The sequence below is a fragment of the Seriola aureovittata genome, chromosome 22 (assembly GCF_021018895.1).
Source record: "Seriola aureovittata isolate HTS-2021-v1 ecotype China chromosome 22, ASM2101889v1, whole genome shotgun sequence".
NCBI classification, from domain to species: Eukaryota; Metazoa; Chordata; class Actinopteri; order Carangiformes; family Carangidae; genus Seriola; species Seriola aureovittata.
The window spans coordinates 3,593,060-3,619,565 of record NC_079385.1 but is presented as its reverse complement, the minus strand read 5'-3'; the positions used below and the strand labels follow the sequence as shown (position 1 = coordinate 3,619,565).

General features: G+C 41.1%; 1 protein-coding gene across 10 annotated transcripts in view; it reads left to right on the top strand.

Moving 5' to 3' along the window:
- osbpl8 (oxysterol binding protein-like 8) overlaps positions 1-26,506 on the top strand; it is a 100,763-nt gene that overhangs the window by 64,885 nt on the left and 9,372 nt on the right. For 7 of the 10 annotated variants that reach the window (XM_056367384.1, XM_056367386.1, XM_056367389.1 and 4 more), the window contains 17 exons: positions 12,602-12,675; positions 13,918-13,998; positions 14,447-14,548; positions 15,819-16,022; positions 18,056-18,140; positions 19,572-19,737; positions 19,844-20,069; positions 21,264-21,448; positions 22,355-22,436; positions 22,551-22,649; positions 22,831-22,927; positions 23,055-23,153; positions 23,473-23,570; positions 24,387-24,476; positions 24,734-24,870; positions 25,014-25,199; positions 26,196-26,349. In XM_056367384.1, the coding sequence (XP_056223359.1) occupies positions 12,602-12,675; positions 13,918-13,998; positions 14,447-14,548; positions 15,819-16,022; positions 18,056-18,140; positions 19,572-19,737; positions 19,844-20,069; positions 21,264-21,448; positions 22,355-22,436; positions 22,551-22,649; positions 22,831-22,927; positions 23,055-23,153; positions 23,473-23,570; positions 24,387-24,476; positions 24,734-24,870; positions 25,014-25,199; positions 26,196-26,349 (2,165 nt within the window). Of the gene's footprint in view, positions 1-1,046; positions 1,456-12,601; positions 12,676-13,917; positions 13,999-14,446; positions 14,549-15,818; positions 16,023-18,055; positions 18,141-19,571; positions 19,738-19,843; positions 20,070-21,263; positions 21,449-22,354; positions 22,437-22,550; positions 22,650-22,830; positions 22,928-23,054; positions 23,154-23,472; positions 23,571-24,386; positions 24,477-24,733; positions 24,871-25,013; positions 25,200-26,195; positions 26,350-26,506 lie in introns of those variants that run through there. The other 3 variants (XM_056367393.1, XM_056367388.1, XM_056367387.1) reach the window with 3 other exon arrangements.

The window sequence follows — 26,506 nt, the reverse complement described above, 5'->3', positions numbered from 1 at the left end:
TTATGTCACATGATCTTCATCAGCTTCCTCAACTGCTTTTCTGATGGTTAAGAATGAACTTTGAACCTAAGCTTGAAAGCCAGCGTGGACGAGAGGTCCTTAAAGTGTATGGAAATTTGAACATGTACGTTACAAATCTATGACCACTGGGTTAACAACATGTGCTGATGAAGATTATACGATGTGATCAAAAACCATAAGCAGCTTCTAGTGAGGCTGTTTGTTAACTATTATTTCTAATATCAAGAATGTGTTGCCTTTTAGCCAAATGGCAATACCTGTAAAAGCATTGTATGTAGGATGGAGTAGGTCGTGTATGACTTTGTGGCTTAAAGTTGTTTAAAGCAGACATAATGCTGTATTTAGATTCAATAAAATCCTATCCTCCAGATGTGGAAAGCAACACCAATGTTAACTCATTTCTCTACCACGTTTTTCTTCTATTGAAGTTAGCATTCTAACCAGCTAGCCCAACTCGTCACTTTCTGATAGCGACTCACTGTAGCCTCTAATCTGCCCTGCAGATGTAGCGCTGCTCAGAGGACCTATTCTAACCTCTTTATGGCCGAAGCTCTTGTCAAATGACAATTACCAAAGCCTGCTCCTGGCAAGAAACCACATTCAAGAAACCTGGAAATAGCCCCTTTAAACCGTAGCTTAGGGTAAAAGAACTAGAGTAGTCGGTGGCCCAGCGATGTCACATAAACCAGTACTTCCTCTGCAGTGATATCATTCAGCACTTAAAATACTTCCCATACTTCCTATAGTGACTGGCATCATAGACATACCATCCATATGACTAATCCTTTGAAATAAGGTTGAAAAGCAGTGAAGTGTCCCTTTGAATCTGTAATGATGAATGAAAAATGTAGCGAGTGATAGTCCTGATGAGATAGATGAGATGTGGAACATAAGTGCTATTTTCCAGCTAAGATGCAGCTCTCCTACCCATCCAGAGGAGAGGGAGTAGGAGGGGCTCAGCTTATTCGTTATTAAGTACTTACAGGCTGCTGCTTTCATACACACTCGCAGAGCAGAGAGAGAGACTGTGTGTGTGGGAGGAAGGGAGCAGTTGGCTGAAGAGGCGAGCAGCATACTGCACCGGTTCAGTGTCTGGTGTCTGAGATACTCTGTGTGTGTGTAAGTGTGTGTGTTTGTGTTGATTTCTTCGCTCGTTCACTAGCTGTGTGGGACAGATCGGACTGTCTCCCGAACCCCCTCGACCCTCTACCCTTGAGTATCCTCACCACTCCCCCACATCCCTCCCTCCCCGCTGCCCAGCGAGGGGAGCTCCCGTCGGCCCCATGATGAAGGAGGAGGGCCTACTGAGTCGTCGCCGTTTCTCCACGTGCGGCGGGACAGCATCTCTTCGACCTCCGCATCCGGACGGACGCAAACTCATCCGCAATGCCTCCTTCGGGGGCTATAACGAGCTGTCACCCATCTCTCTGCCAGGTTGGTGTACGATGGTGTGGACACTGAGACGGAGCTCCACACCGGGAAGTGTTGCTGACCCTGTAGTTTTATCTTTGTTTTTCTGTAGTAGTGGCTTGAAAAATGTCTTTGGAGTGGTGAAGCATGACTGTGGTACGTTTTTGTCAGATGCCGTATTGACCGTCAGTGGCTTGTATTAGATTTTGCTTTTTAAACTAAAATGAATAGAGTTCTTATGATCACTATGAGCTAGTCTGGATTCATCTGATTTAGGGCTGCTCGGTCTTGGGGTCCAGAGAATGGATTTTGACTGGGTTTGGAAGATTTGCCTACATTGTCATTTACTGCTCAAAACTTTATGCACCTAAAGGCAAACATTCTCATCTTGGCATAGAACAAGCTGCAAAGACAGCTTAAAAATCTGTCCGTAGACACAGTCAGAGGGCTCCCTCTTCTTGTTTAGAATCTCAGTATAAACGCAGATGTCTGCTCAAAATGAACTTGTTAAAATGACATTGCATCTTTCCCATTCTAGAGGCAAACGTGTTTATAGCTGTTCCAAACGGCCACACTTTAGGGCAAAGAAAAAATCTGCCATCACAGAGACCGAGGAGACGTGATGATTGTTTGTATGTGACATGTCATGCACATTCCTGCTGCCTGTTTCACGTCTTTCCACTGACCAAGAGTTGGAGGAGATAACAGGCAAAGAAATGTAGCAATGTGCCAACAAAGGCAGTAAAGAAGAAAACTGCAAGCTAGTAAACATGGATGTAAAAATGCCTGATTGGAGATATTAAAAAAAACATTTTCTGAAGTGTTTCATGGGAAAGGAAAATTTGTTATATCTCAAGGATACACACAATGTGCTTTGGTGAGAAAATGGTAAATGTAAATATGACTATGTTGTATAAGGAAATGCTCAGTTGTTAAAGGTCACATTAATGTAACTGATCTCCACGCCAATATTTAAGAAAACAGAATCATTTCAGCTTTAAAGGCTTTTTTCTTGCTCATAGCTGACATGTTTGTAGTGACTGCTTACTTTAAGGACTCTCTCTCCTCTCTCTCCACAAATAGAGTTAGGCTTACAAAGCAGATTAGAACAGTTTAAACAGGTTGGTGCTACGGGACTCCAGACTAACCTTTTATATTGGTTGCACTGGTGTGTCTAACTTTTTCATTAAGTGCAAAGTTCAGGCTGTGGCTCAGGAGGTACAGCATGAACTGGCTCCTCCAGTCCACTTGTCAAAGTGTCCTTGGGCAAGATGCTGAACTCTAAATTGCCCCTGATGGCTGTTCCATCAGTGCATGAGTGTGTATGGGTGAATATGGCAAGCATTGTAAAGCTAGCTTGAAAGGCACTATATAAGTGCAGTCCATTTACCATTTATTTATTTTCCATTTAGGTGCACCCAGAACTTTGTATCATAAGCAGCATTTATCAAGTCTTTTTTTAATGTTTAATGTGCTGTAGGTCGAGGAGGGGTACAGGGCGCAGTTTCATACACACATGTCTTATTTTTTTCCTAACCTGCATTCAGCGAGGAAGAATATCAGGGTCAGAGCCAATTGGAAGCAGAGTAGGGCAGAGACTTCGCAGAATGCGGTTGGGTAAAAAGAAAAAATGCACACATACACATACAGAGGCAGACCTGATAAATGTCAGGTACACCTGTGCTACCAAAGAAAATGATTGGTTGCACTTGAGGGACGACCGTGGAGCCGTGTGCAGACTGCTTGATGAACGAGGCAGGACTCAGATCTCAGCTCAGCTGGTTACTCAGGTTACAGTGATACCTCTCTGAGAGAGTAGTGATAATCCTCATTTTTTAGAAGAACACCAAATCCCACAGAACACTTTGGATTAAATCAGTTTAGTGTTCATTTGCAAAATCTCTGCCTCTTTGTTTGTCCTGCTGAAAGGGACAGCGACCTGGAGGCAGACAGCTGGCAGCCTCTGGAGCTTTGAGAGAGAATGTTCTGATCCACCTTCACAGATGACTGTTATTAATCCAGGGGAGGCTGACTGTGCACAAATGCCGTTCTTCAGCACTGTCACACTTTCATGCAGTAATTCAGACTTATCCGACCTGATACAAACTTAGCCCTGTGCTGTTTGCCACTGTGCAGCTGTGTCACATTGCTGCTTTGCTCAAAGGCATCTCGACAGCAGTTGTTCGTCATTGTCTTCCCCTGTTCAGACCTTTCCATGTCTGGGGATTTGGGCTGGTGACCTTTTGGCCATAAGCCCTTTTCTCTCCCCTCTGAACCAGCACCGCCTCCAGCTATACAAATATCTGGAGCTGCGAGACGTCGTCTGAGTCATGGTGTTTTTTTTCTCTCAGTCAGCTCCCAGCCTTGGTGCCATTCATCCTTATTTCAGACACTCTGCTAGCAGGCGCCGGCTTTAAGAGTAACTGCAGGAGACAGCTGGTGCAGGCGGGTCGCATTTATTCACTTTCTGTCTTTTGTACCTTCTCTTACGTTCTGTGTCTATTTCCCTGTTTTTACACCCACCTATCCTCCAGAGTAGAGTCTGCTCACATGATCGTGCCTGCTCTTTACATTCAGGATTTGTACTTTTTGAGGCTGTGTCTCTTAGAAAACAGCTCACGGATGATTGATGACTCAGTTTTTGATGGTATGCTGGTAATGTGAGTGGTGTCAGAAGCTCCACATTGTGGACATACTTGCCAGTCAATTAATTGTCTCTTGGCATTTAATTTGCTACTGTGATTGGGGCTGCGTCTCTTTTAAACATTTTCATTACAAGTGCAGATGCAATGAGTTTCTGTGCCAACATATAGACTTGTTTGATGGTTCCACCTACTCAAATATGAGAATTTGCAACTGTGCCATAACTTACTGTACACCTCACTGTCTTTCAGTGTTTAATTTAAATTTTGCTGTAAGTACTTGGATGGCCAAAAGTGTTTCTTTTGTTTTTTTCTGGGAGCATTTTAACAAAAGCTGCAGTTTGATCCTCCTAAACCTTCTAAAAATATCAGAAGACAGGACAATAGGTCATCCCCTGCAGTCTACCAAGGACTGAGGAAGAGGCCAGCATTTGGCAGTGCACATGAACCCCAGTGAACTATAAATACATAACCAGCATAAAATAGCAGCCATGGTAATACAACCAGGCTAATGCCCCCACTCTCATCCAGACACGTCCTGCTTGAAATATCATCCCTTCAAAGAGATAATGTGCTTTTGTGTCGTCAAGCTGCCTGTGTGCAGACAGAATAAAAGTATGACCCTGTTAATGTGGGTTGGGACCAGTTCATCTCAGTTGTTATGTGTTTGTTTGTAAAATACTCAGACAGGCTATATAAGAAACAGGTTAGAAGGCTCTGATGGAGACCTGGAGATTAAAATGGGCAAAGGCAAGAACAGGCTGTGCTGGTCTGAGTGAAACTCTAATTTTCGTTACTCACTGTTAAAAGCCTGCATCCCACAAATACACTGAAACAATCCATTATTCATCAGTGAAATTACTGCCTAATATCTTACCATTAAGTGAGAGAATACATTCTTTTATGTGGCCTGTGCACTTTCAGCTGTTTTGTTTACTGTTGTTTCCTCTGTAGCCAGGGCCTAACAGCAAGGGGAATTGATTTGGAGGTTGAAAATGGGACCTTTCTAAAGCTAATAAGGTAGTGGAAAAAGCCGTACCCTTTTGGTCGATAATTAGATGGAATCACGGTTCATCCTGAGGTCAGCATGACTTGGCAGACTGTGTGTTGGAACATTGAATGGAGTCTCTGACAATGAAGATAAGATGAGTTTTTGATTATATACCAAGACAAAGTGGCACACGACTGTAGCAAAGAACAGAGGTGGGCTGTAGGTTGAATATAAAACACCTAAAGGGATATAAATAGTTTAATTTTATACTTTTCCCTTGTTTTTATTTTAAGTGTTGATCCATAAGAGGATATATATGTGGTTTTAAGAACAGAAAAACCATCACATTGTAGTTTCTCTCAGGCTTCTCTCTGGAGCTCTAGTAACAACAGGTCGCTTAGCCAATCAAAAGAGAGCAGACTCTGAGCCTCTCTCCTGGTTGGCTGACTGTTTTCTGAATGAATGGAAAATATAGCAGATATCATGTAAACACTCAGAGAAACCAAATCCTGCAAGGTCAGATGGTGGCTCCAGCTGGGCAGAGCTTGGATCGTGGCTGAGAGAGGTGACTGTATGGTTGTGACATCACAAAGTTGCAGAAGTCCTGACGGTTGATTCTAACGCTCAGTTTCTGAATACAGACTGTGTGCATTTCTCTGTGGACTGAGTGCATGAAGGTAGATGTCAATGTGTTGTTTGATTATAAAGCAGGTCTAGGTTCTATATTAATACTGTGAAGGTATCAAAGTTATATGGGACCCTAAGTATGAAGTAATGTTTGTTTTGCTTCAATGGGCAATTTCACAGATTTTGCTTGAGGATCCTCATTAGGAGTAAAAGCCAGCCAATGAAAAGAGGTGTATAATATCTCTTTACCTCTGGAGGAGCTTTCGGTAGTCTGATGATGTCATAGTAATGTCATCAGGGTTATCTCATATTGGATTTGGAGATCACAATCCCAACTTGTAACCCCGGCTTTCTGTTATAAATTTGCAGGGTCAATGGCAGATGACACTGAGAATCTCCACTAATGAAGGAAGACTGTGTGTTAATATGAGTTTGCAAGTTAACTGAGCTAATGCGTTCCAATATTAACAAATATCTGTGCTTTGATAATACTCGGCAGATTTATACTCACACTATGTTACATTGAATAAAGGGATTCAGAGTTTGGCTACTAATTGGGCAGACATCTAAAATCAAGTTAGCTGTCAGTGCCAGTGAAGTTTTCCCACTTGTATATCTTTTCTCTTCACTGGCTGTCTTTCAGTCATTGTAGATCTGGAGCCAAAATTATAGAGATGCTGTGCCATGGCACGTTTCCTGCAGCAATTTGCTACTCTGAAATTGATGTATTCTGAAGAGTAAGTGGGCTGCCAGCTTTACCCTCTATTTGTTGTTGTCAGGTCACCTGTTGCTGTGGCAACCTTCAGACTTCCAACGAAATAGAGCAGCATTAATAAAGGCTGTACATTGCATTTTTAACATATTTTTAAAGAAAAATAGAGATAGTATTCTGCATAGCTGTATTATTTAGGTCTTTCAGTAAATATAGTTCTTCACCAGCGTTAAATTGCATTAAATGAACTTGACTGGAATGAACATGGTTTAGTCTGTGGTGTGGTAAGAGTCTAAGGTACCAGCAGCAGCTCCACAGGGACAGGCCTCAGAGCTCTCCAACAAGACATAATGAACTGCTTTTGCTACGTTAGTGGTTTTGAAAATAAACTCCCTCTGGTTGGAGATGCAGCTTCAGTGTTGAATTAATCATGACTGGAATGAGATGTGATGATTTCTGTGTTTGGGTGCCGAATGTCTAAAATACTACAACTGCAGATGACGGCAAGTCATTTTTTAAAGTGATGTTTTCAGGTGACATTGAATAGAAAATTAAATTGAGGCACGATTATTTCAGTTTGTCTTAACCAAACCATTCTTACTTGTTGCTTACAGTCAGATAGTACCCGCAGTGTGTTCACTCTTCCTGTGTCATGAATTGATGTTTTCATCATAGTTTTCCCCTTTATCTTCTGTACTGTTGTGCATGTTGTCTGATGCATAATTGGTGTAATGCTTCAGGTGATGTCGACAGTATTTGTTGTGTGAAGCAGAGCATTAATGTGGAAAGACAGTCATGGTAGGAGCACACAGCTCTTCCTCTCTCTCTGTTCTCCTCTGTCTATGATCTTTGATGCAGAGTGAGATCACTGCAGCTCCAGTTTTTTACAGGCAAATTTCCCAGTCAGTCTGCAGTGGGGTGTGAGTCTCCTACTACTTCACCCTTACACACAAACACACACAGCAAAGGGTAGATGTGGCCAAGCTGCACACTGAATGTCTAGAAAAGACATTTCATCTGAAAAAGAAATCAAATTAGAACAGATTCATAGTGTTCCTTATTTTTCCTGTGAAATCTCAGAAAATATGTGCACTGAGCAACACTGCATATATTGTTTATGTGTGAATTTTCATTGATCTTCATCCCTTTGCTCCTTTTTATCCCAATTCTGTCTTCACTTGTACTTTTCTTGGATCTGTAGGCTGTCCATTTCCAAGTGCTCACCAAGTGGATATCTGCTGTGAAAGGTATAGAAAAGACTGGATCCTAACTGGATAGTTAGTTGTGAACATAGACTATAAATAAAGATGGAAGTAGCCTCTGTGACATCACCTATAGATTTCTGAAGAGCAGTTTTGAAGCTCAGAGTGAGCTGCTCCACCGTCACCATCTTGGCCGTGCCTGACTCCGCCCCTAACTCCCGGCTAATTCAAAAAATGGTCAAAGAGGAGGGGTGTGTATGGAGCTGAGACTTCAGTTCATGCCGGTTTGAGGCAAGCATATGCTCACCCACCTGTCGCTTAAAGTGGCCACGCCCTCAATTATACGTACAGTTGTCATGAAGGAGGAAATTAGCTATAAAGACCAAAAGTGTTTTTTTTACCAGGCTGTAAACATGTTTATTTCTGCTGTAAAGTTGGATATTTTAACTTGGGAGTCCATGGGGATTGAATGACTGTTGGAACCAGACTCCAGTGGTATTAGAGGAGCTGCAGTTTTTAGTACTTCAGTGTTGGCTTCATTTTTCAGCCATGGAGGTGGTTGTGAGTTTGGCTGCAGAAGACTTAGCAGAGCTCCAACTGCTTTTGGAGCATCTGACATAAAGGCTACTGTATTTTCCCAGCAGCCATATGTCAGTGATTATGGATACGAGGGTGAGGTAAATGTCAGAAATGTAAAATGTTGGATCAAAGGTCAGGCTTTAATTCTAACATTGCCAAAATCAAAAGTAGCCAACATAAAAGAGGCAAGGCTCTGTGCCATAGAGACCTGACAGCACAGTATATGTGACAAAATATTCTTGTTATATTACTTCAGTGGCACCTGTGGGCATTTCACCGGCCTTCAAAATAAAGCAGATGGGGACTGCAGTATCCTTGAAGTCTGTCTGGGAGGCTGGACTCTGACCTTTGCGTCTGTCAGCAGTATCACTAACATCTTTGTGACAGGGTAACGAAAAACAAAAAAAATCTTAACCAGCTGATCTTTGCACCTCCATATCGTTCCTTGAAGCCTTCCTATTAAAAGTAAATGCTTTCCATTAATACTGCAACTTACGTTTATAAGGTTTGTATCAGAAAATGGTGGAAAATTTCCATCACAGAACCATAAATGATCATCAAATGTCAAAATCTGAATTATTACATTCACTATAAGAAAAGAAAAGCAGCTGATACTCACATTTTAGAACTTGGAGCCATCAAATAATAAATGATTTATTCATATGTCATTGTTGGTTGGAATGGTTGCAGCTCTGCTGTCAATCATCAGGGAAAAATATTACATGGAGTACTTCCTGTTATTTTGAAGAGTGTGTTGTGCCACTGTTGTGATAAGAGCTCTATAAATACACACTCATATAAAACAGCAGTCTGTACTGGCCACATTCAGAGGCTAACAATACTCAGTCTGCTCAGCCAAACCGTGGCAGCTCAGAAACTGGTGTGAAAAGCTTCAAAGCAAATTTGAAAAGAAAGAAATACACCTTCTCTTAAAAATCATAGGACGCTCACACAAACCACCGAAGCCCAGACAGTCCTTAAATCTGCAGGTGGTTTCACACACTGACTGAATTGTCCTTAGCAGAAGAAACGCTCATCACATTTTTTTCTTAAGCCCTCAGTGCAAAGCACATTTTTAAGCCTGGTCATTGTCCTGAACATTTTGTATAATCCAAATATTTAACAAGATGTTTCATAATGAGGATTTAGACTGCACACGAAAGACGCCTCATAAGCAGGTGGATTATTTGAAAAGCTAATGTTTTATAGTAATGAAAGTATGCTTCAAAAATGGGTCATCTGTTGATAAAATAACTGAAATACCTGATTGCACATGGCAAACAAACAAACTTAAGGTGATTTTTTTTAAATGGATTTTTCTCTTTCATCTGCTTCATTATTTCATTTTTCATCATGTTACATAGCAAAAATTATTTAACAAGCTTTTTCATGCACCAAGTCTAATGCCTATGATGTGGAGAAGGGGCATCTTAAAATGTCTCCAGTTAAAATGGGACACTCGGTGGACACTCATTTACTCAGACTGCCTGATTGCAGATTGGATGGCTATCAAGTGTGCAGATTAGCAGTTTCATTAAATCAGTGATCATTCTTTATCTTGGGCTGTTGATTCTTTGTGAAGTTTGATATTTATTGTCTGATTTGAACTGATTAAACATTAGCGTTATCGTCATGAGACAAATAATAATAATAATATTTATAATAATACATTGAGGTATGTATGCTACAGCAATGCAGCTTTTGTCGTGTTAAAACTAGCTTGTCCATTACTTTAACAACTTTTCAATATTATTATTATTATTATTATTATTATTATTATTATTATTCTATGATCGCCCGGTCCTAACCAAATATATTCAGAAATGAAGGGTAGAGGACGATGAGTTATGTAACCTCTTGTGTCTTGCTATAGTGGTTGAATTGCCCTTGAGTTGTTTTGCAGCTGAAGTTGGCATGGAGATGCATCTGTCAAGTGGGCACAGATGGTCTGGTGGGACATCCAATATATCACTGAACCTAGATTCATGCTGAAACTAAGGCAGTACTTATCAGGCTGGAGAGACAATTGCATGCCCTAATTTCTTGATGCATATCTCTGCAGTGTCTTAATTGAAGCTTTTACTCATTGAAACAAACCCAGTGTAGCTCTGATGTTAATCGGCTAAATGAGAAGACTCCTGTGTCTAGTTTGCTTTTAATTCCATGCGATCATGTTTGTCATAGGGAACAAGAAGGATCCCTCAGTAATGCTTCATTCTTTTGTGGCGTCATTCAAATAGATGAAGTGTTTTAGAACACAACATGCATCTATGCAACTGCCTCATGCTCAAGTAGCACTTTTACAGCAGGGTTGTTCATCTGCTGCTGCAACAGTTTTTTCATCTCCAAGAGGTTTTATTTAATTAGTTCCACTATTTCACTCCATGAGAGGTTTATGTTTACCAGCTAGTTAAAGGAAATATCCACCTCGAAATGCTGAGGCACCATTGTCCCGTATCTGGGTATATTTTAGTCAGAGCTGGACAAAGTTCACCGCTCCATTACTTGAGTCAAAGTATAGATCCTCCTGGTCAAATATGACTCAATACAACAATACAAGTGAAAGTTGTTCAGTCATATTTTTACTTCAGTTAAAGTACTCGAGTACTTCCTTTTAATAATACTGAAGCATTCAAAAGTACAATTTACTTAACACTACTCAAGTAGATGTACTGCGTTAGTGTCCACCCATGAATTTAGTTTGTGATAACTCTCTGAGTATACACAAAATGTGCCACCAGCAGTCTTGCTCGTTTGTTAAAGGGCGTCACTGGAAATTGAAGAATCCAGGAAATTGAGGCGTGTTAATAAAAAGTGGATATGACAAAAACATTTCTGCACAAAATGATTCCCTGAATTCACCAAACATCACGTTGTTGCTATTTAAAGTGTCCAACATGCTGTTGTGAGAAATTCTGGTTTCTCTATAAACAGTCAGGACATTAAAACACACAGAGAGAATACATAAAGTGAATGCCTCTCTTGCTGCAACCACAGACACAAAATTTGTTATTAAAGCAAATTTCTGCTCAAATAATGAGCAGCAATCATTTTCCAAATGATAAATATCATTTGGAAATGAAACTCAGCAGCAGTTCCTTCATTCTCATGTCTGACTACTGATGGCCTCTGGATACGAGACAGAAGCTATAAAATATTTACAGGCTCTCTGTCACCTTGAGACCACCGGTGTCACCATGTGCCTGGATCTCAGTGGGGAATCTGTTGCTAGGGTTATAGTAATTGATAGAAAGCTGGCTCGTTAATGAAGATGGGAAATGCAAAGGTGGAGCTCATGTGATTGTCTCACTGTTTATCTGTTTATCAAGTCTGTCCCCTCCAAACTGTGGATTAAAACATGGTGCCATTTTCTCTAACTTCTGATCTCAGTGCAGATTAGGGACTTGTAGCAGGCGCCAGCTTGTTGCCAACCAGATTCTATGGCTCGCTTCCAGCTGCTCCCGTGACTGACATTATGTAACAGGATTCCAGTTGGCGACTCAGACATTTGGACGTGAGACTATTTTCAAACACACTTTATTTCCAGTGGCCAGTTACTATCTGATCGAGTCTAAGAGAGCTGGAGAATCACGAAATAACAACAGCAGGAAACGATCAAAATAGGGCTGCATTTTATCAAAAATTCATAACTATCGTATTAGGAAAATACAGCACATTCCTCATACTATCTTTGAGGGTCATAAAAACTCTATTTATATCACGGACACAGAACTTGTGGCGCCTACACTGCTGTATGTACATTCGCTTTTTTATTTATTCAATTAATAAATAAAGCTAAAAAAAGAAAAAAAGAAGAATAGTAAAGAATGGTGGTCAAATCACAACATGCCAAAACCCAATGCTATTCAGTTTACAATTAAATAAAGAAGAAAAGCAGCAAATACTTGGCAAATATAAGAATCTAGAGCATGAAAAATGTTACTTTTAATCCATTATCAAAATTGCAGGTGATTAAATTTAATATTGTTTGATTGATTGATTTATCAATATTTTTTCTTCTAGAACTGCATCAGGTACACTGTCGTAGCTGACTCAGCAAGATAAAGAAAATGCCGTCTCACACTTAAATGGTCTTAATATTCAAAATGGGACAATCATATTGATTGCATTGTCTTTATCAAACTGTAAAATATGCAGTAAATACTATATATTTGCTTTAGACTGCTCTGTGGGTTTTGAAGGAGAACCCTTTGTGAAGGAGTAAAGTGAAGTGTGAACTTTATACAGTAAATCTGTTTAGTGTGAACAACATGGCGACTGTGGAACCTGAATCCAGTTGCAAGACACCTGATTAAACCAGATAAAACATGATTCCAATGCCTGAGGCTTCCTGGTTTGCAGGGACACACTGATGGACTGAACTTTTCCTCAAGCTGTTGTGTTTTTTTTGTTACAGGTTTCGAGAGAGGGAAGGAGGACCTCTTGCCTCTGCCTTTGAAAGAGGACTCACATTCCATATCTAAGAGCAAGGTAAGATGGATCGCTCCGCTGTGATGGGTGGGAAGGAATGAGTTGATGCTTTGGTGTGCGTGTTGTAATGAGACCAGAGAATTTGGGAATTAGTGCAAGTGTTCTTTCCTTTTCCCAGTCTAGCCTCCAGCGTCAGACAGCCTACAATGAGATGACTCACACGTCATATATGCTGTACACATCAAACATTTAGCTGCTAAAAATCAAACTCAATCCTTCTTTCAAGTGAGCTCAGTGTGGAGGAGGAACGTCTGGTTTATTTGCCGAGGTCCACATCAAATAGGCTTGTCAGTGAAAATGTGGGCGTAAGAGTCACAGCAGAGACGTTTGCATCAGACAAGAATCCTCCTCAGTTTTTTGTCATGATTTACAGGAATAAAAACATAGGACAGGATGATCATTTTCAGAGGTTGGCCCGCCTCACAAAAGGTCTCTCTCTGCGAGCTGTTCCCAAAATCAAGACAAGAGTTTGATGAATCCTTATCTGTGGACTTCAGTTAATCTGAATCAAGAACATCCGCCATCTTAGAAGCAGAGTTAAGCCATGGGTGCGTCTCCCTCAGTCTTCGCAGGAAATTCTGCGAGGCTTCAGCTGCGGCTTCTTGTTCATGTACCGTTGATCTTTCTCCAGCCCTGCCTGTGGGCGTTTAAGGCCTTAAGTAGCCCCGCTTTAAGACTACACACACACCCCCGTCTGCCTCTCCACTTTAAATGACTCCAAATGGCTTGTGAAGGGACCTGGCAGAGACACACCTGCCCCGGCATTTATAGGCTTCATTCCACTAACTGAGCTAAATTTGAGCTACCAGGGAAGCAAAAGAAAAACAATCACTTCTAGATGATGTTTTCCAGTGATGCTGCAGCTCTAAATATCTAATGTAATGTCCTCATTTCATCGGAGTCTGTGTGTTGATTATATCACTTGTGTTAACAGATTTATTATTAAGAGAGGGAGCACTCTGGGGCTTAGATTGCTTTTAGTCATTTAGCTGATGATTGTTATGTAGACTGCACACATTTTAAAACACAAATCCTGACATGAAAGCTTTGGTTATAATCATCGGACATGTCTGAGTGGTGCTTTTCTCAGCTCAACAGGACACATGAACAAATAATAAATATATATATAATAACTGAAGATCTAATTATTAGGGAAAAGAGATATATTGGTGTCTTCAGAGATTCATCACTTATCAAATTTCTGTTATTAACCCCTTCTTCTTTCCCCCTGTGTATTCACAGTCTGAAACAAAGCTGTACAATGGCTCAGACAAGGATGTGTCCACGTCTGGAGGAAAGCTCACCAAGAAGGAGTCTCTCAAGGTGAGTGAGATTAAATCAGCTTAAGTATCGAGGATCCGGACACTAATTCTCAACACGGGCAAAATGAGTCTTAAAAATACCCTAATATGGAGAGTGTTACGTAGAAGTCTAATCCCTGATGTTCGTCATGCACTGACGTTTCACACTGTGTTCACTCTGTAAGTCATCATGGATAAAAAAGTATATATTAGGGGCTGAACTTTTTAGTTCCTTCCACCACAATACAGAAGAGGCAGGAAACATGACATTTAAATAAAATGCAGCAGATTCCTCCCACTGCAGTCAGAAAGTAGCAGGTGTTATTTTAACAGAGACAGTGAGGGAGTGTGACTCCACTCTTATTTGCAGCCAAATGCAATTCAGTGTCAAAGCAAGTGTGGAACATTATTATTCACCGTCACGTAGATTGATGTTCAAAGCTTTGTCCACATCTCTGTTCACCCTGCAGGTGCAGAAGAAAAACTACAGGGAAGAAAAGAAGAGAGCAACCAAGGAGCTGCTCAGCACCATCACTGATCCCTCCGTCATCGTCATGGCCGACTGGCTGAAGGTGAGAACAAGAGTTAGTTTATTCCTGTGTGGAGGTCCTGTATGTCAATAACAGCTCAAGTCTGTGGAACACACTACCTTTAGATATCAGAGAAGCAGCTCACTAAGTGTTTTTAAAAGAAAGCCACACAAGCACTTCTTTTAAATGCTGTTGTAAGTATTGTAATATATGTCTTACTGGTTTTATGCATTCTATGTGATCCATTTTTTAATTATTTTGATTATTTAATAATTTCATGTTTTCATCAATGTTATTATTTTGTTATTATTCCATCTCATTTTACATCAATGTTTTTAACATGTTTTTATGTTGATTTTATGTCTTTTCATGTGAAGCACTTGGTGCATGTAATTTCTTTGTTGTAAAGCACGTTGTGCCGTATTTCTTATATGAAAGGAGGGATACAAATAAAGTTTATCGTTATTATTATTCAAGATAATTCAATTTCACACTCCATATAACCTACATGAAAACGTTTGGGAAATTACGGGTGCAGGTACAGATTTAACATAAAGACATTTTGTCTTAGTCATAAAAAATCTTTTGTATTTATATTATTTATTTTCACATAGATTTGTACATCGTCTTTTTGGTCTTTGTGCAGTTACAAAGCAGTTAATTGTTTCAAAATGTTTTAGTATGAGCTCGTCTAATGAACATCTGGACGTCTTAACAAAAAATAACACAACACACTCCACATGTTGATAAGCAAATCATTACATAATGCTTGTTATGGATTCATATTTTGAGTCATAGAGAGGGAGAGAGAAATAGAGAAATATGTTTTGGGTTTTGGGTATCAGTGGTTTTTCAGGGCTTAGGTAGAAAACAGAGGTGGGGTATGGGGGAGTGGGTGTGGGATCGGCACCGCCCACTACTGGGAGAGGCTCGCAGTACTGGGAGTTGGAAGTTCTTTGGTTTGGTTTGTTTTGTTCTGGTCCAGTGATACAAGTTTGCTGTGTAGATGGAACGTGTTTTGTTTTTGTGGTCTGGTTTTGTATAATCATTGCACAGTGATACACGGCTGCTCCTGACAGTGGTCACGCTCCAGAGCTTTTGTGCTGATTTGTCACAGTGGTCTAAATGGATGGTTTTTTTGGCCAAAGGAAACAAACCAGTTGTTTTACAGTTACAGTATAAACCACTATAAATATGTTGCATTTACATTTTGGCTAGTTTGAATCCTCATGTAGCATTATACAGAGGGTAACTTTGGCCAGGTGAGGTCTCAGAATATGTGGCATTCATATGTTTGTGTTTCCACTCTTAGATCCGTGGCACTCTGAAGAGCTGGACCAAGCTGTGGTGTGTGCTGAAGCCAGGGGTCCTGCTCATCTATAAAACCCACAAGAACGGCCAGTGGGTGGGAACGGTGCTGCTCAACGCCTGTGAGCTGATCGAGAGGCCCTCCAAGAAGGACGGCTTCTGCTTCAAGCTCTTCCATCCGCTGGAGCAATCTATCTGGGCCGTCAAGGTCAGAATATACTGTACCTTTTAACAATACAGGATTCACACTAATCAGTGATATTTTTATGATGATGATGGTTTTCAGCAAAAGTGGAGAAAAAAAACTGTTCTTAACAGACTTTAACAGAAAGGAAAGGACACATGGATACAGGTAATCCAAGCTGTCTGACTTTAGCAGTAAAAGATGAAAAAGTGATAGAAACTGCAGAATACTTGGTCAAGTCACGGCAGCAAAGAATAGACGTCTCAGCCATTGAACAGAATAAAAGGCGCGAGTGTGAATAAGGACAGGTTTTTACAAGTCTTTTACAGTATTGATAGTAACACTGAAAAGCAGTTTCACCATTGGGAAAAGGGCACTTCTTAAAACTAGTTCTGCTATGTTGTGAAAATGTAGTTATTTTTTAAATTGTGCCCAATGAGCAAAAGTCTGAGAGAGAGGTTGTGATATTTCCTGTCGCTCAGAAGGAAAAAAAAAAATCCTGCCACATCTCAAAGAAAGTGAGCGCGGTGAAACTCGTCGCAGCATTTCATTCTTTTAGCAGGCACTTAGCTTCAGCCACCTCTTCCATTCATCTCCACTGCACTATAATTCAAGTCCCTGATATCTGATCTCAGCTTTATATTACTCAACTAGTTTTCCTCCATATACACTGGTATTTTAGTTACAGGGCAGACTCTTCAGCTCTTAGTTTGAGGACACCCCTCTTCGCTTCCTTGGAAGGCCAGTGGGTGGGTTTGGAAAGATGAGGAAGTACAGCCTGTAGTCCAAGAGCGAACTCTGATGTTTTTAAGTATATGCTTGAATAGAGAGAACACAGAGCGAAATTTAATGTCATTCACACACATGTGCTCTCCCCATTAGAGGAGGGGTGACTTAAGGTGAAAATCTTCCAATTTGGCCTTTAAAGGAATAGTATGACATTTTGGGAAATAGCTAACCTAGTTTTATCCAAAAGTTTCTTTAATCCATTCAAGAATCAAATTGTGAGAGCAACAATTTTTTTTTTCCTGAAGTAAAATGTCTTGCACATCACCTCTTGGAAAACCATAATGTCTTGTCTTTGGGTTTCCTCACCTTTGGACAGAGCCAGCCTAGTTGTTCCCCCGTGTTTCCAGTCTTTATGCTAAGCTAAGCTAACCAGCTGTTGGCTGTAGCTTCATATTTACTGTACAAACACGAGTACTGTGCACCTTGAGTATCAATCTTCTCATCTAACTCTCAGTAAAGAAGCAAATCAGTGTCAAACTGTTCCTTTAAGTGTGCTTCATTCATCTTTATATTGCAGTGGAAAAAGTCTCTGATCTTATTATCCCATTATTTATCATAATCAAATGATCATTGGAAAGCTGGAGAAGAAGAATAATGCTGATGGTTTGTTATGCAGACGAGTGCAGTCTGTTTTTCTTTCTAATGATGAATTAAACAAAATGAACACAAACAGATCATCAGGAGTTTCCATTAAAAACAAAATCCTCTGCTCCCTGCAGTTAGAACAAATAGTGACACAGATGTGGACGTGAACTGAGTTAAGTTCAAGACACAGAAAATTATACATGCAGCCTTTTCCATATTTGGCAGCGCACATTTGTCCATTTGTTCCAGTGTTTGCAGCTCTGTTCAGTCATCCACTCCAACTGTGATTTAGTTGTCCTCACTGATTTCATATTTCAAGTGTTTTTCCTTTTGTTCGTGATGTGAAAAAGCTTGAATTACAATTAGCGCTCTGTGTTTTGGATTACAGTGTTCCTTCTCTCCCCACTATCCTCTTCACTGCTGAAATAAACAGCTCACTCCTTCAGCTTCTGTCCCCTCTGACCCCTCTCAGCACATTCGCATAATGACATACTCAGGGGTCTAGATTTCTTTTATTTGCACATATAAATGATTAAAATCTGAAAAAGAAAGACAAACTCACATAGGAAATCGTATAACTACCTCAAAAGAAAAAGAGACACAGATCAAAATGATTCATCCATCAATCAAGACACTGGGTCAGAGTAACACCTCTCCTAAACTCTGGTTCTCATTCTCAATAGGGTCCTAAAGGAGAAGCAGTGGGCTCCATCACGCAGCCATTACCCAGCAGCCACCTGATCTTCCGTGCTGCCTCTGAGTCAGATGGTAAGAGACAGTTTCTCTTTCACACCATTTATCTTGAGTCTTCACAGTCTCTGTTTACGTTTTGTGATAAACCCGTAAATTGGCATCACATTGGTACCAGCTTCATAAAGCAAAATTATCATCATCTCAGTCCTATGTAAACCGCCAGGATGTGGCCTTTTGTGGAAATGACACTAATCCTAATCTTTGTTTTTTAAACCAGTGCCAGTACCTTAAGGTATGTGTGTGTGAAAAGCCTTATTTTGGCTTTGAGAATCGGTTTTCACTGGAGAAACCTGTGGAAACCTGACTTTGTTTTTTTCTGCAGTCTGCTTTGTTTCTCTCCACTGACTGATTCTTTAAACTGAACATTAATGTCTGTGTGATTGTTAGACAGTCGTGACCAAACACTGTCGAGCTTACAGTCACGTTGTGTCAGGTCACATTTTTATTTATATTGCACCAAATCATAACTGTTATCTCAAGGCATAGCGCAGGTCTAGACCTTCTCTTATGATAATATAATTTACAGAGACCAAGAACAATTCCCACCAAGAGCTTTACTTGGCGACAGTGGGGAGGATAAACTTCCTTTTTAAGAGGCAGAAACCTCGAACAGAACCGGACTCAGGGAGGGCGAAGGACCACCAAGCAATGATAATGTGTGTGTGTGTGTTTACTGTAAATAAAATCCTTAGTAAAAAAGCATCCTGTACCTGGTTTCACAAAATGTAAAATAAAAATCATGTTCAGTGTGATTTGGACAAGGAAGATAAGAAACACACTCATACACAAAGAAAAAAATACAAAGACAGTTGCTGTGGTTAAATCTGACTCTCTCTTAGCTGGGTTGAGATAAAAAACTAGGATTATGTACCTGCCAGAGTGGTTGAGTGTGAATAGAGAGAAGTTGAGGCAAAAGGAGGCTTTAAGAAAAAAAATGAAGAAATGGCAACTGAAGCTTTGTAAGATTGTTTCCATATATTTCCCAACGAAGCACATTAGTGAACAAGTGAGTGAAGGTTTCAGCCTCAGCCCAGCGCACTCTGTGTCTCTGTCCGTGGTGCTGAAAAATCCAACCCACTCTCTCCCTCATCCCTTGAGTCTCTGTCCGTGGTGCTGGAACATCCAACCCAGTCTCTCCCTCATCCCTTGAGTCTCTGTCCATGGTGCTGGAACAGTCGAGCAGGAGCTAAATCAAACATGTCTGTAACAGCTTCCTATTTTCTGCTTAGTGCAGAATATTTTCTTTACACTATTTTATTCCTGTGACTAAATGTGTTAAAATGTATGCACTAAATCTTGTCCTGAAAAATGCCAAGAGAAAAACACACACAGTCTCTGTTTTATTGATATCTGGAGCAGAAAAACCAAAATCATCTGAAAAAAACACCAAAACGAACCAAGTGTAGTTTTCTGCAATTAAATGATGAATTTAAATCTCTTTCTCAGGCCGATGCTGGATGGACGCCTTAGAGCTGGCCCTGAAGTGCTCCAGTCTGCTGAAGAGGACCATGATCCGCGAGGGGAAGGAGGACATGAGCACAGTTGCCACTGGCGGAGAACACTCCATTAATTTCTACAGCCTCCTCCGAGCCCACAACATGCATGGCTTCCAGTGAGTAGCAAAATGAAACCTGAATTCGCAGCTCAGTTATTTCCCTTTTAAGTCTTTAAAAATTTGATGAACTTCCTCACCACTCTCTCCACATTTCTTCCTCCAGGTTCAATGACAGCGACCATCTGAAAGACCCAGACTTGTACTCAGACAAGTCAGACCGGGAGGGAGAGCAGGACCACGAGGAGTCAGACCCAGAAGGCCTGGAGAAGAGTGAGGAGAGCGACAGCGACACGTCAGAGCGCCAAGACGACTCCTACATTGACTTGGATCCTAACGAACATCTGCGGGAAACCCCGTACCTGGAACAGTCCCATGAGGAACTGGGAGAGGTAGGAGATGAAGTTCACTGTTCTTATACAGAGCGTTCAATAACAAAATGAAAAGTAGCTCAGTGGTGGTTGCAGCATTAGGACATGGTCTCATAGGATTTCTAGCAGCCATTTTCATCCTCAGTTTGAATTAAAACTTCAGTTAAATGCTTTTTTTCTTCCAAAGTTTCTTGTTAATGAGGAGAAATTAGCATGTTCATCTGCTGGGGCGATTAAGAAATCTCTCTCACGGACAGGCTTTGATCACCGTCTGTGTGGGTTGGTATGCGTGTGGGTTTCTGTCAGGGACTGCAGTGGTATGACAACAAGTGTGAAAGTGCTAATATGTATTTCCATACTGATGAGATCTGCGTTTGACAGCTCATTACTTAAACACTTAGTGAAGCCAAGGGATAATGTTTATAGTTAGGAGCTAATCAAAGCCTCCTTTTGCTCTCACAGCCACATCAAACCTTTAAGCCGGTGGAGACTCATGCAAGAATGTGAATGTTTCTGAGGTTCTGTGTAAATGTCAAGTCAGGTTTTATTTTTATACACCAGTATCACAAATCACAGCCTTTAAGGGCTTTACAATCTGGACAGTATACAACACCGTCTTCAAATCGGATGAAGAAAAATTCCCCCCCAAAAAAACTCACGAAGAACAACAGAGGAGGAATCCCTCTCCCGGGACAGACAGACATGCAGCAGATGTCATGTGTACAGACTAGAGCAAAATAGTAGATTTAAAGTTAGAAATTATAGATGCTAAGATCTGGGAGGACATTGACCAACTTCCAGGTGTTGCCACTGAGATAGGACCTGAGCCACATGACCTCCTCTTCACCATGAAGACCTGGAGAGAGGATGGACTATATATACAAACACATAGGAGCCAAAACCAAGCAGATCATTCACACGTCAAGGAGAAGGAAACAAATACACAGAGGAAGAGAGAGAGGCAAGGAGGAGGCTGGACTGGATGAAAGAAGCACAGAGAATTAGCCAGGAGATGGAGAGAAGTCCCAGCGCAGAGAGTCTGGGGCTCTGGGGGGGTAAAGAGAGAGAGAGTCTGGAGAGAGAATGGTACAAGGCCTGAAGTAATAAGAATAAGCCATTGACTGAGTCTGCGTAGCAGTGAGTGAATTGTAAGATGCTACATGCACAAAAACATCATGACCTCTCACTACCACTGTGTGCTTTTCCTTTCCTCAGGCTGGGGAGGCTGCCCAGACAGAGACGGTATCAGAGGAGAACAAATCTCTGATCTGGACTTTGCTGAAGCAGGTCCGACCTGGCATGGACCTGTCCAAGGTGGTTTTGCCCACCTTCATCCTGGAGCCAAGATCTTTCCTGGACAAACTCTCCGACTACTACTACCACGCAGACTTCCTGTCAGAGTAAGTCCATCCTCTTTGTTTTCCCTAAGGCTTTTTGTGTTCAACAGGAATTTAGACTTCTTTAACTTAACACCCTTTTTCCTCACAAAAAAACATCCTGCAAACCACTTAATGCAGCAAGCCTCTAAAAACTATTAAATGTTTATATGAAGAAGGTCCCACATAGTATAAAGGCAGATGTCCATGTGTTGATTATAAAGCAGGTCTAGGTTCTATATTAATACTGTGAAAGTATCAAAGCCTCAGTCCACAGAGAAATGCTGAGCCTTAAAACCAGCCGTCAGGACTTCTGTAACTTTGTGATGTCACAACAAAGCAGTCACCTGCTCTCAGCCATGCTCAAAGCCGCCTGTTGTTACTAGAGCTCCAGAGAGAAGCCTGAGAGAGGAGATGTAAAACTACACTGAGATGGTTTTTGGTTCTTAAAACCACAAATATATCTTCTTATGGATCAACACTTCAAACAAAACACAGAAGAAGAGGAAAAGATGGCGCTTAAGTTTTAAAGGATCCAACAGGTGTGTTTAAACAAGCAAAATAAACAAGTGTTTTGAAATTCTGAGCTCATAAAATGAGGTGATTGTTTGTTGTTTATGATGTGGTCCTTTTCTTTTTTCTCCATGTGTCCTCACATGTTTACTCTGCATTTAACATCAATACACATATATTTGTTTAATTCCACTAATTTACAAGTGATTTCTTGTGTTGAAATGTGCATTAATAGTTGAAGTTGAGTGACAGATTTATAATTTGACATATGGACTCAGAAAGCAAGACGTATGCAGGGTGTCTTTTCTGACTATGAAGTGGTTCTGTGGATACTAAAAGCTTGGAAAGATAATGAAGAGAATTTGAAATTGTACCCACTGACTTAAAGAGCTTGTGTTCTGTTTATGTCACTGTCAGGGCTGCAATCGAAGAGAACGCCTACAACCGGATGAAGAAGGTGGTGAAGTGGTACATCTCTGGATTTTACAAAAAGCCAAAGGTCAGCAGTGTAAACATGTTCACCTGACTTCATGCTGATGAGCTACATAGATGACACAGACTCTTTTATATACAATATGTAATGCTAACATTATATCTTTGTTTTAATCCACAGGGGTTGAAGAAGCCTTACAACCCAATTATAGGGGAGACGTTTCGCTGCATGTGGCTCCACCAGAAGACCAACAGCAAGACCTTCTACATCGCAGAGCAGGTAACAGCAGCTCTATGATTTCACCAAAGATTGATCTGATTGGTCAACAGCTATCAGCAGTTGGTGATATGATGAATCAGTTGCTCACGGTTGTTTTGTCTGATGTAAATCACACAAATGAGTTCCCTCAAATATCTACCTCATCAGAATTGAAACTGACTCACTCACTGTGTGTTTTCAGGTATCCCATCATCCTCCAGTGTCAGCCTTCTATGTCAGCAACAGGAAGGATGGATTCTGCCTCAGTGGCAGCATCCTGGCCAAGTCCAAGTTTTACGGTACAGACACACAGACACAATGAAAATCCGATCAGTGCCGTCCACAGGAACGTTAAATTAAAGAAGTATTTATTCAGCTGTGGGGTTCTGTCATTGATGCTCAAGCTCTGTATTCTTTACTTTTTAGGAAACTCCCTGTCGGCCATATTAGATGGGGAGGCTCGGCTCAATTTTCTCAACCGAGGAGAGGACTATGTGATGAACATGCCCTACGCCCACTGTAAAGGTCAGAGTGCACCCTGGGCAGTAGATTGCTGCAGAGGCCAAACAAATACAAACTCATGTAACAGTGAAATAAAACAGAATGAAGGTTTGACCTATTTGTCACGTATCTGTTAGATACCAAAGTATATCTACTGTACCCAGACCAAGACTTGGATGTTATTCTGGGTTGTGGTTCTATTTTCTGATAAACTTTGAAGTGTCAGCGCACCCCAGACAGAAAAAGACAGAATAACAAGCAATCCAGTCATTAAGATTTCAGTGTGCATTCTCCAGTTATCTGAGCTGACTGAAATTTCTACTGGTGCTTGTTCATCTGATAGGCATCCTGTATGGCACCATGACCCTGGAGCTGGGTGGCCAGATCACCATTGCATGCGAGAAGACGGGCTACAGCGCTCAGCTGGAGTTCAAACTGAAGGTACAACTGTGTTATCCGGTTAACTGGTATAAGAGTAGAAGAGAGTAGAAGCTTTGTGGTAGAATAAGACATTTAGACAATTAGAGTTGTCCAGTAATAAAGTTCTTGGTGAAGGGAACTCACCCTCAGGTTCTCACATGACTTCTCTGAATGTCTCGCTCCTCCACGCCATCACCAACTCCATTCCACTCCTTCACCTTCCCTGAAAAACATCCTCCATACCTTTATTCACCCACTGCTTTATCACGAATCACATTTATCATGAACCAGCGACAGGTACAGAGAGCACAAACGGAAATCAACATATTTCCTTTTAAACTACTGCTACTAGTTAGGATATGTTGGGTCATTAGTCTAGATCCGATATAGATATGAATTTATTTTTTTTGAATCATTAAAAAAAATGACTAGAAATGTTGTAATTTTAGTTCTGCACTGGTGAATCTTTATAACGCTCATACTGAAGAGCAGAATTCATTAGTATAGTGTGTAAGTTTGTTTAAAGGTTGATGGTAGTTGCTATAAGAAAAATGTTGCTAAATGGTGTTAAAAAATAGGAACATGCAGCAGAGCTTGAACACAACGTTTTAACATACTCCAGACACAATGAAGCACAGGACTTTTTTTCCACTGTAACTGTATGTGTTGCGTATATCTCTCCCTCCCTCCCCCTCTTTCATTCTCCTTTCCTTCCTCTCCCATCCTTCACTTCCCTCCTTCTACACCTTGCTTTATCTCTCTTTTGCTGTCCTATCCCATCCTATTTCCTATACCCTCCTCCTCCCTGCCCCTCCTGTCTGTTTCTCTCTCCTCCAGCCGTTCCTGGGCAGCAGCGACAGTGTCAACCAGATCTCTGGAAAGATCAAGCTGGGGAAGGAGGTGTTGGCTACGTTAGAAGGACACTGGGTGAGACACATTTTTCTACTGACGGCTCGTTTGTTATTGAAGGAGCAAAACCCTCCTGCTGGTAGTAGGTGTTTTTCATTGGTTTTCTCATTCCTTTGCGCTGCTTCCTTTGATTTGTCTTTCTTGTGAGAACTGTGTCGGGACTAAAACCTTGTTTGAAAAATAATTACAGCTCTACAGTGATGACAAGACTTCACGTCAAACAACAAAGCTGTTATTTGTTGAAAAGAGATGAGAGATTTTGATTCCACCCACAGGACAGCGAGATCTTCATCAATGACAAGAAGACGGGGACGGTGGACACTTTCTGGAACCCGACACAAGAGCTGAGACAGAGTCGACTGACCCGCTGCACCGTCCCACCAGAGGAGCAGGGAGAGTGCGAATCAGAAAGGTACATATTACTTTATCTTTTATCTGCACCTACTTTTTCAGAAAATTAGAATAGAATAAAGACACGTTCATAACAGCATGTTTTAGTTTTACCTTCACTGGTGGACAAACTCGATGACGTCGTCCTCTCTCTCTCTCTGTCAGACTGTGGCAGCACGTGACCCGGGCCATCAACAACAAGGACCAGACGGAGGCCACCAACGAGAAGTTCATTCTGGAGGAAGTTCAGAGGAAGTCGGCCCGCGAGCGGAAAGCCAAATGCGAGGAGTGGATCCCTGCCCTGTTTGAGCAGGACTCCATCACCGGAGAGTGGCATTACAGATATGCCGAGTGAGTGACCACTACTACTACCACCACAGTTCCCCTGCTGCCTGTGAGCTGAAATTAGAGAACAGAGCTCCTTTACATCTACTGCATTAAACAAACAGAAGTCGACCGGGTGAAAACAAGTTCAGCAGTGATGAACCTGCCTGCTGTGAGAGTCACTGTAAATTCACCTATGATGGAAAATGAATTCATACCTCAGTGCTACAGCGTACGTCTTAGAAATACATTAGGAGGGACTTACTTTAGTAATCCTACTGTATGAACAAGTACAGGTGGACTGATACTGGATGTATGAGTCTGATAGTTAATAAACTTGGGAGCAATTTATTGTCCTATATATTGTTTTTTAACATGAAAGATTCCTTAAATGTAGTTACTATGATTTAACCACAATATGGACTCAGTGGGTCATTTGAACAAGAAACTTGTCGGTGACTTAATAAGACACTTTCTATATGAGCGGAAATATATATTTGGCATGAATGTACTGCAGTTTTAGGACTTGTACTGTCTTCATGTCTTCCACGCAGCAGTAATGTACAGCAGTTTAGTTTAAATCATCTTCCTTGAGTTGTCCAATGTGACATGGCGCCATCTAGTGGTGATTCCCTGTAACTGTAACAGGGTTGATGTCCAGCCTGCTGTCATGGAGGTGTAGATCAATACATTCTGTAAACAGCTTTTTGTGTAGTGTATGATTGACAGGAAATCCATGTAGGTAGCAGTGTAATGAAAATGTTTTTCACTGGTAAAAAAAAATGTCAGTATTGTGCAGGTGAAATGATTTGGATCTCTGTAGGATTTTTTTTTTCTCTTTTGTCTAATCTCACATCCATCTTTGCTTTTATTCTCTCTTTGTTTCTTTATCCGCCCCATTTTTCTTTTTCTCCTCTTGTCTTAGTTATATTTTCTTTAGTTAATGTATTTATTTGCAGTTGGTTAAGTATGTTTTACTACATTGTCCTTATTCCTCTCTCTGACTCCTCATCTCCTCCCCAGCACGAGGCCCTGGGATCCACTCAACGACCTGATCCAGTTTGAAAAAGACGGCTGTATCCAGACCAAGGTCCGACACCGCACCCCTATGGTACGTTCTGGCAGTCTTATTAGTCTGAGTAACCAGGGGCCGCGGAGGGACAATTGCAAGTGCCAGGTAGGTTGTCCCGATCGAAAACCGCCATTAAAAAGAAAAAAAAAAAAAAGCATCTCGCCGCCTCAGCCACCTTCACCGCAGCACCCGTTGTTGCGCCGTCTTCATTGTCGCTTCTTCTCTTTGTGTCGTCATCGCTGTGCTGCCACCGCCGTCATCG